Source organism: Mizuhopecten yessoensis, unplaced genomic scaffold (genome assembly GCF_002113885.1).
Source record: "Mizuhopecten yessoensis strain PY_sf001 unplaced genomic scaffold, ASM211388v2 scaffold11165, whole genome shotgun sequence".
Taxonomy (NCBI): Eukaryota; Metazoa; Mollusca; class Bivalvia; order Pectinida; family Pectinidae; genus Mizuhopecten; species Mizuhopecten yessoensis.
Window position 1 is genome coordinate 200,431 of NW_018408912.1, and position 12,571 is coordinate 213,001.

At 38.8% G+C, this 12,571-nt stretch overlaps 1 protein-coding gene across 2 annotated transcripts; it reads right to left on the reverse strand.

The window, feature by feature from the left end:
- Positions 1-1,039: 1,039 nt before the first annotated feature.
- LOC110467203 (amino acid transporter ANTL2-like) lies at positions 1,040-8,173 on the reverse strand. Of its 2 annotated transcripts, XM_021524195.1 has the most exons (8): positions 8,043-8,173; positions 7,651-7,756; positions 5,924-6,091; positions 3,922-4,110; positions 3,589-3,830; positions 3,151-3,357; positions 2,453-2,699; positions 1,040-1,952 (listed from the first exon to the last, which is right to left on the reverse strand). In XM_021524195.1, exons 4-8 carry the CDS (start codon positions 4,077-4,079, stop codon positions 1,796-1,798), a joined length of 1,011 nt encoding a protein of 336 aa, XP_021379870.1. In that variant the 5' UTR covers positions 4,080-4,110; positions 5,924-6,091; positions 7,651-7,756; positions 8,043-8,173; the 3' UTR covers positions 1,040-1,795. The 2 variants fall into 2 exon arrangements, with proteins under 2 accessions (XP_021379870.1, XP_021379872.1); XM_021524197.1 differs by lacking the exon at positions 7,651-7,756.
- Between the last annotated feature and the right edge of the window lie 4,398 nt (positions 8,174-12,571).

Below are 12,571 nucleotides of genomic sequence, written 5' to 3' on the forward strand. Positions count from 1 at the left end.
AACGGGAAGATACAGGAATGTTGCAAGGAATAATAGATATTGCAGTAACTGTGACCTTATAGAGATAGAAGATGAATTTCATTTTCTATTTACCTGCCCACGTCATCTAGATCTAAGGAGAAAATATATTAAAAATTATTACTGGCAAAAACCATCTGTATTCAAACTTATCGAATTAGTAAATACACACAATGTAAAAGAACTGAATTTGTAAGGTAAATTTATTATTAAAGCTAACAAACGAGGGATTGTTTAAATTATAAGTTTGTTTTACCTAAGTTTGTATTACTCAATCGTGTCATGTCCATGTTTTGTTCGAGCAATCTTTCATGTTTAAGATGGTAAGTACTCAATGTTGTTGATTTTTGTTGATGATGATGATATAGATGTTTTCGATGATGTTGTTATTTCGATGATGATGATGCTGATTATGATGATGATGATGATGATGATGATGAAAGTGGTAATGATTTCAATAATATCGTTGATTTGTGAAAAATGTACCAGTTTTATGAAATTAATGTTAAAATGGTAATTATTTCATGTTGTTGTACTTTGACGATGATGAAGATGATGATGATGATGATGATGATGATGAAGATGATGCAGNATTTGATGTTGATTTAAAGAAGCTTTTTTCATGATGATGAGTTATAAGACGACGACGACGACGACGACGACGGCCACGACGACGATGATGATGATGATGATGATGATGATGATGATGATGAAAGCGATGAACTGTGATTTCGATGATGTTGTTGTTGCTGCTGATTTGTGATGAATGTGCCAGTAATATGTAATTATATGATGTACTTCTATGAAATTATTTGTTGAAAATCCTATAAGTTGTAAAACTTACGGAAATAAATTGAATTGAATTGAGAACACCCCACTGGAATGTACGCGTGTGAGATGTGGGGAGAGGTACGAGACAGATATCTGGACAAACTTAAATGACACAACGGAAATGCTGTCGCATTAGAAAGTACAATTCATTAATGCAAAACAAAACAGAAACATTATTTTTTTACTGTCTCAACACACACTTAACTGTTATACAATATGTCAAAAAAGGCAGTCACACATATATTATATAATACTATTATTTATAAATAGATCTTCCAGCTGCTTTTATAAAGTTTCAGTGACAAATCATTTAATTCCTAAATGAAGGCGATGTAAGCATTTTGACAATATGAAAAATTATTTGAATATCTGATTTTGAAAAGCCGTGATATTTTACGTTTTAAATCAATTATTATTCATCAAATAAACAGAATAAAGAGAAATTAGGAAAATGAAATATGTATGAAGATAAATAAATGTATTGACCTACTTAATTAATATAACACTCAGAACCGCTAGATGTTTTTGTTAAAAAAGCTGTTCTCATTTTTTACTTGATATTAAACTTTTTTTTCATATTCAGTTTAATCTTTCCACACTTGCGTCGATTTGTGTGTATTGATGCACATTAATCTGAAGCCGCCATTGTACACAAAATGTATTTGACGTTAATGCGTGGTATAGCACGAGCTTGATAAAATCGTTGATTAATTGAAGGTCACCCATTATATAGTGCGAGTACTGCGATGAAAACCCAGTCAGGTAAACTTTTCTGTCGTAGGCAAATAATTCCTTCACTGTTAGTCATTCCTGTATTATTCTAATGATCCAACATGTGAACATCTTAGACAATTTCTACAGTAAGTGATGCAGAGGAATACGATGTTCTCTTAGGTCGCTTTGGATAAACATTATATTGTGTTCAGTAATGAAACCTATGCAACAATCATGTAGCAGCACTACTTATGTTGACGTAGCAGGGCATGGAGAATGAATCGGGGCTGACGATGTTGATAATGGCCGACATTGAGGCAGCAACCCCAGCTATGACTCCTATACACATTATCTCGTAGTTAAGTACTCTTTTCCACAATGGTATGTGTCTACAACAAGAAGTAACATGTCAGGTAAATCATAAAAAAGCAAGGAGCGACCGATATGATGAACAGATCCAAACAAAAAACATGAACATATCAACAAGAGCAACCTACATTATTCCCAACAAAATGGTCGTAGTAACCTCCATACTACACAGCAATACAAGGGAACACGTTTACTGGGGAGTGTGTTATAACAGAACATCACACCTCAGCACACATAATATGTAGGGGTTATAACTGTCATCTTAGGCTAAACCATAGGACAAAAAGTTGTAAATATTTCATAGAGGTTATCAATGTCATCTCAGGCTAAACCAAAGGACGAACAATTGTAATATTCATATCACAACAATGTAATCCTTGGAAGGATAGCGAATGGTCAGTTATTTTTTATTTCGTTTATACATATATAATATATAAGATATGCATAAAATAGTATATAGAGTTAGATTATGCTAATGTCACAGTACACGTACAATGTTAATAAACGAAATGATACTTACTCCGTTTGCTCATCCCATGACGCTTGCAATGCCTCTAAACTTTGGTTTGGGGTAACTTTACCATTAATTTCCTGCTTCATCTTATGAAGTTTCATATAGAATAATATAGGACATATGAAATCTAACATTGTCAATGAGGATCCGCCGATCAAGGACAAAAGAGAGTTGAATTCAGGAACAGTCTCAGCCACAAACAATATGCAAGCAACGACCAGGAACCTGGAAACACATCTCTTCCACGTGAATCCTAAATAAAGGTAAACTTGTATTACGTCGTTTCTATCTTTGCTTCAATTAAGCTGTAAGCCAAATATACATAATGGCTAGGTCGAATTTTGATTAAACTAATGTTATGCGTGTCAAAACATTTTATTATGATTGTTAATTGCGCATGAAATGTTTCCATTCATTATATGACACGTGTTTAGTTTCATTGTGTTTCTAATCCATCTCTAGTTAGGTATTTATCATTGCTCGATATCAGGTTCGTTCAGTAAACATTTTTTTAAATAGATATAAACAGCACTGATTTTGTCATAATGGAAAAGTAGCTTAAATGGTTTAGAACAAGGCAGACATGGCTTCTTATAAAACGAAAATATGTTTGGTAAAGTAATGGTCTATTATTTGGAAGTTTTTCGTACTAATTTTAAACATGTTAAACAATTTTCCCTAAAACTCATAACAGCGCGAAATACCTCTGGGTACATGGAGTACCATTTCGACTTCCTGTATGACTGGACTGATGACTATGACAATGGCTAGCAATAGGTGAATTGTGACCAATAAAAGAACAGCGTAGGACAGTCCTCCAGATGGTAGGTTGTTTAATACATTGGCTTGTAGGGTTTTACCGTAAACAAAGAACCCGGCAGACGTCACTGGCACATACAGGAGGGTCACAACTGTAAACAATCCAAGACATATGTTTTTTTAAGTTTAATTGTTTGAAAGTTATCCTTAAACAATAATATAATTGTCCAGAGTTCACACAAGAATGACTTACCCATTAATAAAAAAAAGTTGACATGTCTGACAGAAACAAAAAATATAAGAACAACATTGTTATATTATAATCTTCATCTTTTAACCTTTTTGTATCATTAAAAGACTTCTGATCAGAAATGTTGACGTACTGACGAATCCGTAAATAACTGCCTTCTTGAAATCTTTCTGTCGCTTCATGTCCATTTGAAAGGTAGGAAAAGCTGGGTGACCACCAAGACCAAATACTATTGTCCCCAGCGCTAGCGCAATATTCTGAAAGTCAGCCTCCTCATGTTCAACGGTCTTCTGTTTAGGGGCATCCAAACCAATACTGACCACAATAATGACCGCGGCTGACGCGGTGGCTATTGTGGCCCCGTAAGCAATCAACCTGGATAAAAAACAGCATATCTGTTACACTGATCAAAATGCAATCAGACAATTTCAAGGCGGCTTGGTCATTTAAAATTATTCAAATTTACCAGAAATCTTTTGGCGTTCCGAACCAGGTGAACGGGACCAGGAACCCAGCTATTATCAACAGCCAGAAACAGAAAGATATGTCGTGTCCCAAGGCCTTCACTAGGGTTTCCATATTGTCGGCGGCCAGGAGGAGAAACACGACTGCTCCTCCGAACATGGTGATGTGGAGGCATATGGATACTGTATATCTGTAATAGAAACGGACAGTATGTTAAAGTATCTAATATAAATCAACTTCCATAAATAGATGTAATATTTAATAATTTCTCCAACATCTTTATTTGTTCTTTTTTTACATGTCTTTTTTTTGTTACAAAAGACAGCACAAACCACAACATGCATACACTCTTGCTCTCGTTCTATGTATGTTTAAGGGGAATGTTTGACTTCTCATCCGAGATGTGCATTACATAAGTAGAACCTGTATATTTGTGACCGTAAAATTGCAGTCTGGAGTTGGAATGAATTATTCGAAATTGGTTAATACACATCTCGGGCGGCAGTCGAATTAGGTACAAGTTATAGGTGCATAAGTAAGAAAAGAGTCTCCATTTTTGGAGAAAGGTATTTTGTTTCCCTTTACATGTTGCGATATATTTTTCCACGTTATAATTGTACACTATATTTCTCTTTACACTTTCTATAAAAAGTGTATCACCTTTCATACGTTGTTTGTAAATGTAATATTTAACAATTAGCATAATAAGATTCTGCACATAAAATATATTTTTCTATTTTCCCAAATATAATATCTTGATTTGCAAAGTTAATGTAAACAGAGGTTTTTGAGAATATCCAGTTTTCAAGAAGTAGCCAAAGTCTCTTGACATGTTCACATTCAAAAAATATTTGTAGTAAAGTTTCTTCGGGCTGTTTGCAGAATGTGGAATATGAGTTTGGTTTATTTTTTTATTTTTTTTAAGAAAACTGTTAGTTGCGAGTATCTTATGTATAAAACATTTATTGAAACTACTGCAGAGTCACATCTGTTTTTATAACGAAAACTATATTCTGTAATTTTATTAAATCAGTATTGTCGTCAACCCCTAGCACATTAGACCATTTGTCAATATATTTATTAGTGCAATTTTCGAAATAAAAATATCATACATGTCTCTATTTCCTTTTTTGCTTTTTTTTATTTATTCTATGGTGATTGGAATAAATGGTTGTTGCAAATCAGCCGATGCATTGTTTAAAGTACATGTCTGCCATAAAGGCATAAATGAGATTATCAAGCCGTAGAACACTGTATGAGGTGGGCGGAAGTCATAGACCCGACAACAGTCTTCATATGAACCATATCGGATAAACATTAAAGTCCTTTATCAAACCATCTTTGATAGAAAATTTTGGAGTTATCTACCTTTATCTGAGTATTGAACTATAAAGGTACTTTTTACTAGATTAGGGGGTTTAATATCAAGTTTTGTGATATTTATTAGCAAATGTACTAAAAAAAAGTTTTTATATCTTTGTAATAGTTTAATGTAGTAGTTGTCACCGAAAGTTGTCAACTTGTTGACATTTGTGTTATATACGTCTAACAATAAAGTTTTCCAGGTAGCGTCAGAATTAAAAATTCCCCGTATCCAGATTAATTTTAATGCTTTATTAAAGAGTACATTGTGCATCATCCTACAGCCACCATCCCTATAATCTTGTATAATCTGATTTCTAGCTATTCTATCTCTTGTATTCCAGATAAATTTGAAAAAGACATTATCTAATTGTTTAGTAAGTTTGTCTTCTGGTTTAAGTAAGCTCATGAATAAATAAGTCAATTTTGGAATTAATAGGGATTTGACTACCGTAAACTGACCGAGGACAGTCAGTCTTCTTTTATACCAATGTTTTAGTGTATTATTGAAAGCACTAAGTTTGGCTTTAAAATTTAAGCTAAATAGGATGCCCAGTACCGTGAACGGTTCATTGGTCCACTCAAGGTTCCACTCATTACATAATCTATTTATAGTTTACAATGCACCATTGTCTACCAACCTGCCAGCTTTACCGTAGGTTTTCTGCCCGAGTAGCTGATAGGGGTTTTGTCATGTCCTTTGCAGTCGTCGAACAGTTCAGCTGCTACAGTCCAAGCTTCACCAATCAGTATCCCTGTATACGCTGATAGGACTGCACATAGTACAATCAAAAGTAGTCCCGCCCATCCTAGAGGAATATATAAAATATCGTGCAATAGTAATTGTCTCTCATTAGTCTCTAGTTTTTCTCCCTCTCAAACTACACACTATCCGAGAGTTAAATATACCACAACTGAGCGAAACCAAGATACCACAACCTCATCGATGTAAGTTTTTTTTATCAATTGTCCATTTCTTAGCGACACCGAATTCTTAGTAATATTTACTGGTGATGATCCCTTTACTACCAAACTTAAATTTCACAAAAGATATTGTTTCTCTCCTCATCAGTTACGTTTTACAGCAGACTCTCATCGTTAGTGATTGTTCATGTGACAATGAATTGATTCTCGTCTCCTGCCCCTGTTCTTAGTATCAAGGTTTTGTGGATAGATGTAGTCTGATGACTTTCAAACTACTAGTCACTAGTTTTCAACAAGAAAAGTTTCAATGTAAATATGTGGTCATCGTTATGTTCTAATTTCCAGCTCTGGAATTTTAATATCTCCCACACTTAAATATATTCTCAACGTGACATAGATCGTCGGTGACCGATTAATCTCCCGGATTAAACACTAGACATTGTAACTGGCTGGTGTAGAAAACGTTCACCTTGTCAGATGTTGTTGTTTGATAACGTTGGGTGTTTTGGACTTTTTGTTGGGTTATTTTGTTTTTGTGGAGGTTTTTTCTGTTCGTCTTGATATAAACAAAAATTGTACTATTTTAACTCCCGAGAGATGTCTCCCGTAGATTGTAACAGCTCTCATGCTGTATTTGCACATTCTACACCTTCTGCATATAATATAACTCACGACTCAGAGTAACACAGTATATGGTTAAATATTTAGGGTTTATCTGTGTCGAAATATGTACATTGATGATAAGATACATAGTTTAGCAACGTAGAGTACACTTAGCATAAGTCCTTTATCAATGGGGTTTTGTTGATAATGTTGATCCGTAGTAGCTAAGTCCGGGCTAGCATATCACTGGTATAAGCCAATGTCACATCCTACGATTATTTTATCGAAGGTACGGTATCATAATGGCATACCATCCCTTTCATTAGAACGGTTTTACGTTTTGTAACAAAGAAATAACATCACTGTCATAAGTACGATATTAGTAGAGGAATACCATAATTGTTATAAGTATGGTATTAATAGAGGAATAACTTCACTGTTATAAGTACAGTATTTATATAGAGATAACTACGGTATTAGTAGAGGAATAACATCATTGTCATAAGTTCGGTATTTATAGAGGACTAACCTCACTTTAATTAGTCAACAACATACGGTAATAATGAGGAATAACATATAAACATTTAAATGGATGAAAGGGATTTCCCATTTTACTTTGTATGCATAAGTTCTTCAGAAGTTTTCCGTTATCCTTTCTAATTTGAAAATTTCTTCATCATAAAATGATGATAAACTTACTGTATGTTACATAGATGACATCATAGCATACTCTCACAGCGTTCATATTAAATACAGACAACGTATACTCTAGACAAAGGACATTTTGAAAAATATAAATTTGGGGTTTTAGTATGAAATGGGTGCTGTTATTTACAGTTACCTGTATCCTCCACAGCCTTGGGTAGAGCTAGTATTCCTGTCCCCGCGATTTCTCCAGCGATGAACACCGCGGTGGACGGGATCGTCAAACCTCTCTCCCTGTGTATCTACGGGAAAAACTCGGGAATGATAGCATGTCGTTATATTGATGTGTAATCAATTACAATATTACCTGCATTTGGAATTATTTTATTTTATTTACGTATGCACGTACCTTTAAGCTTAGAGCTTTTGGTTAATAATGATTGAATGAATGAATAAATGAATGATGGAAGTGTCGCGATAAACTTCACATTCAAAAACAATTATAAATGTGACATTTGCATACTTTGATCTCTCACCTTTTTCTTTCCCTCGGCTGTCTCACGAAATTATAACTGTGTATGTACTTACCAGAGGAGTTGTTGACATTTCGGGACAACCTTCTATAAATCTGTAATGTCGCGCGGGTACAGTTTATAGACCCCATGATACATACAACATATGTCAGTCCGCCGTGAACTCTGTCATTATCAGTGTTTCCATGTCGATGTCCGAGCGATGTTATCGTCATGATTTATCATATAAAAACATCAATCAGTTGCACATATTTATAGTAAGGTATGCCCTGAAATAAAATGCTATAGTTAAGTTTTGAATGAGAAAAAGGGCAAGTCGAAGCTTTAATTAATACATATATACCGTTACGTAATGCACTTATTAGCGTATATCTGTACTAAATCAACAAATGACTTGATAGTACAACAGCCCCTCCCTCTACCTATATGATATGGCTCTCACAATGAGACAGTGAAGAAGATATCTTGCTCGGTTTTCAATGTTTTGTCAGTGGCCAGTATATAACGGTAATCAATGATAGGCCCTTAGTTAACACGATGTGTCTCATTGGCATAACGTTAATAGCCAGCCATCTATCGTAATATACTATTTCTCGATGTAGCTGTGATAGTTGGTGTCCCTGCATACTCTCCGAATTTTGACACCATAACGTGAGGTACACGAGGCCGCAAGCTGTTTTTATTCTCTACCAGTATGTATAACAGATACGAGGAGTTTATTTTGCCAAACATGAATAGGCAAATAAATATGAAACTTTATCTAACCGCAGAAAACGGAGGAAACTTCAACTATTGTATAAGATGCATAATAAATTGTGGTCATCCTTGTGAGAATGTCTTTTACTATTTTATGGAATGTCAACTTTTTACAAACGAAAGACGTATTTTGGTTCAAAATTTGATTAATTTGAATGTTGCGTTAAATTTAAAAATTCTTTTGTTTGGCAATTCACAATTTCCCTGGACCTTAGCTCAAACAATTTTAGATCTGTGCAAAACCTTATTAAATCCAGCATGAGATTTTGAGTTCAAATTGTAATAACAATTGTATATATTTATTGTCATTTTTGTACTGTCATTTTAAATGTATATTGGGAGAAGGCATTGATAAGTTGTTATAACTTGTGCCTAATCCCTTGTCTAATTTTGGCAATAAATATGTTTAAACTAAATAAAATCATATGACGATTTTCATCACATTAATGAAGTAGCATGCACGGAATGCTTCAGAACCTTGGAATAGTCAGGTCGCATGTCGGTTGATATTCACAACTGGACAAGATTTTACTGATTAAACACATTTTTTCATATATATATATCGGGTAGGTCATGCTGCTCAAACATGGGCTGAATCGCCTTACTTGTGTACCGTAGTGGTTGTATGTAAACTAAAACATGTAAACTGACGGTTATATGTCAGTGCCGGTTATGTGTCACGGCCGGTTGTATGCCAGTGCAGGTTATGTGTCACTGCCGGTTATAATTATGTGTCACTAACGGATGTGTGTCACTGCCGGTTTTACAGATGTAATTAAGTGTCACTGACGGATGTGTGTCACTGCCGGTTAGGTGTCACTGCCGGTTATGTGTCACTGATGGGTGTTTGTCACTAACGGCTATGTGTCACTGACGGATGTGTGTCACTGACGGTTATGTGTCACTAGCGGTTATGTGTCACTGACGGTTATGTGTCACTGACGGACGTGTGTCACTGACGGGCGTGTGTCATTGCCGGTTATGTGTCACTGACGGATGTGTGTCACTGCCGGTACGGTGTCACTGCCGGTAATGTGTCACTGACGGAAGTGTGTCACTGCCGGTTATGTGTCACTGACGGATATGTGTCACTGACGGACGTGTGTCACTGACGGGCGTGTGTCATTGCCGGTTATGTGTCACTGACGGATGTATGTCACTGCCGGTTATATGTCACTGCCGGTTATGTGTCACTGACGGATGTGTGTCAATGACGGTTATGTGTCGCTGACGGATGTGTGTCACTGCCGGTTATGTGTCACTGACGGTTATGTGTCACTGACGGTTATGTGACACTGACGGATGTGTGTCACTGCCGGTTATATGTCACTGCCGGTTATGTGTCACTGACGGATGTGTGTCACTGCCGGTTATGTGTCACTGACGGATGTGTGTCACTGACGGTTATGTGTCACTGACGGATGTGTGTCACTGCCGGTTATGTGTCACTGACGGTTATGTGTCACTGACGGTTATGTGTCACTGACGGATGTGTGTCACTGCCGGTTATATGTCACTGCCGGTTATGTGTCGCTGACGGATGTGTGTCACTGCCGGTTATGTGTCACTGACGGATGTGTGTCACTGACGGTTATGTGTCACTGACGGATGTGTGTCACTGCCGGTTATGTGTCACTGACGGATATGTGTCACTGACGGATGTGTGTCACTGACGGATGTGTGTCACTGCCGGTTATGTGTCACTGAAGGATGTGTGTCACTGCCGGTTAGGTGTCACTGCCGGTTATATGCCAGTGCCGCTAATGTGACACTGACGGTTATATGTCACTGACGGTTATGTGTCACTGACGGATGTGTGTCAATGACGGTTATGTGTCGCTGACGGATGTGTGTCACTGCCGGTTATGTGTCGCTGACGGATATGTGTCACTGACGGATATGTGTCACTGACGGACGTGTGTCACTGACGGGCGTGTGTCATTGCCGGTTATGTGTCACTGACGGATGTGTGTCATTGACGGTTATATGTCACTGACGGATGTGTGTCACTGCCGGTTATGTGTCGCTGACGGATATGTGTCACTGACGGATGTGTGTCACTGACAGATGTGTGTCACTGCCGGTTAAGTGTCGCTGACGGATGTGTGTCATTGCCGGTTATGTGTCACTGACGTACGTGTGTCATTGACGGGTGTGTGTCATTGCCGGTTAGGTGTCACTGCTGGTAATGTGTCACTGACGGATGTGTGTCACTGCCGGTTAAGTGTCGCTGACGGATGTGTGTCACTGCCGGTTATGTGTCACTGACGGACGTGTGTCATTGACGGGCGTGTGTCATTGCCGGTTATGTGTCACTGACGGATGTGTGTCACTGACGGTTATGTGTCATTGACTGATGTGTGTCACTGCCGGTTATGTGTCGCTGACGGATGTGTGTCATTGCCGGTTATGTGTCACTGACGGATCTGTGTCACTGCCGGTTAGGTGTCACTGCCGGTAATGTGTCACTGACGGATGTGTGTCACTGCCGGGTATATGTCACTGCCGGTTATGTGTCCCTGACGGATGTGTGTCACTGCCGGTTATGTGGCGCTGACTGATATGTGTCACTGACTGATGTGTGTCACTGACGGATGTGTGTCACTGTCGGATGTGTGTCACTGCCGGTTATGTGTCACTGACGGATGTGTGTCACTGACGGATGTATGTCACTGCCGGTTATATGTCACTGCCGGTTATGTGTCAATGACGGATGTGTGTCAATGACGATTATGTGTCGCTGACGGATGTGTGTCACTGCCGGTTATGTGTCGCTGACGGGTGTGTGTCACTGCCGGTTATGTGTCACTGACGGACGTGTGTCATTGACGGGCGTGTGTCATTGCCGGTTATGTGTCACTGACGGATGTGTGTCAATGACGATTATGTGTCGCTGACGGATGTGTGTCACTGCCGGCTATGTGTCACTGACGGATGTGTGTCATTGACGGTTATGTGTCACTGACGGATGTGTGTCACTACCGGTTATATGTCACTGCCGGTTATGTGTCGCTGACGGATGTGCGTCACTGCCGGTTATGTGTCACCGACGGATGTGTGTCATTGCCGGTTATGTGTCGCTGACGGATATGTGTCACTGACGGTTGTGTGTCACTGACGGATGTGTGTCACTGCCGGTTATATGTCACTGCCGGTTATGTGTCCCTGACGGATGTGTGTCACTGCCGGTTATGTGTCACCGACGGATGTGTGTCATTGCCGGTTATGTGTCGCTGACGGATATGTGTCACTTGATGTATGTGTGTCACTGACGGATGTGTGTCACTGACGGATGTTTGTCACTGACGGATGTGTGTCACTGCCGGTTATGTATCGCTGACGGTTGTGTGTCATTGCCGGTTATGTGTCACTGACGGGTGTGTGTCACTGACGGATGTGTGTCACTGCCGGGTATATGTCACTGCCGGTTATGTGTCCCTGACGGATGTGTGTCACTGCCGGTTATGTGTCACTGACGGGTGTGTGTCACTGACGGATGTGTGTCACTGCCGGTTATGTGTCGCTGACGGATGTGCGTCACTGCCGGTTATGTGTCACCGACGGATGTGTGTCATTGCCGGTTATGTGTCGCTGACGGATATGTGTCACTGACGGGTGTGTGTCATTGACGGTTATGTGTCACTGCCGGATGTGTGTCACTGCCGGTATGGGTCGCTGACGGATGTGTGTCACTGCCGGGATGTGTCGCTGACGGATGTGTGTCATTGCCGGTTATGTGTCACTGACGGATGTGTGGCACTGACGGATGTGTGTCACTGCCGGGTATGTGTCGCTGACGGATGTGTGTCATTGCCGGTTATGTGTCGC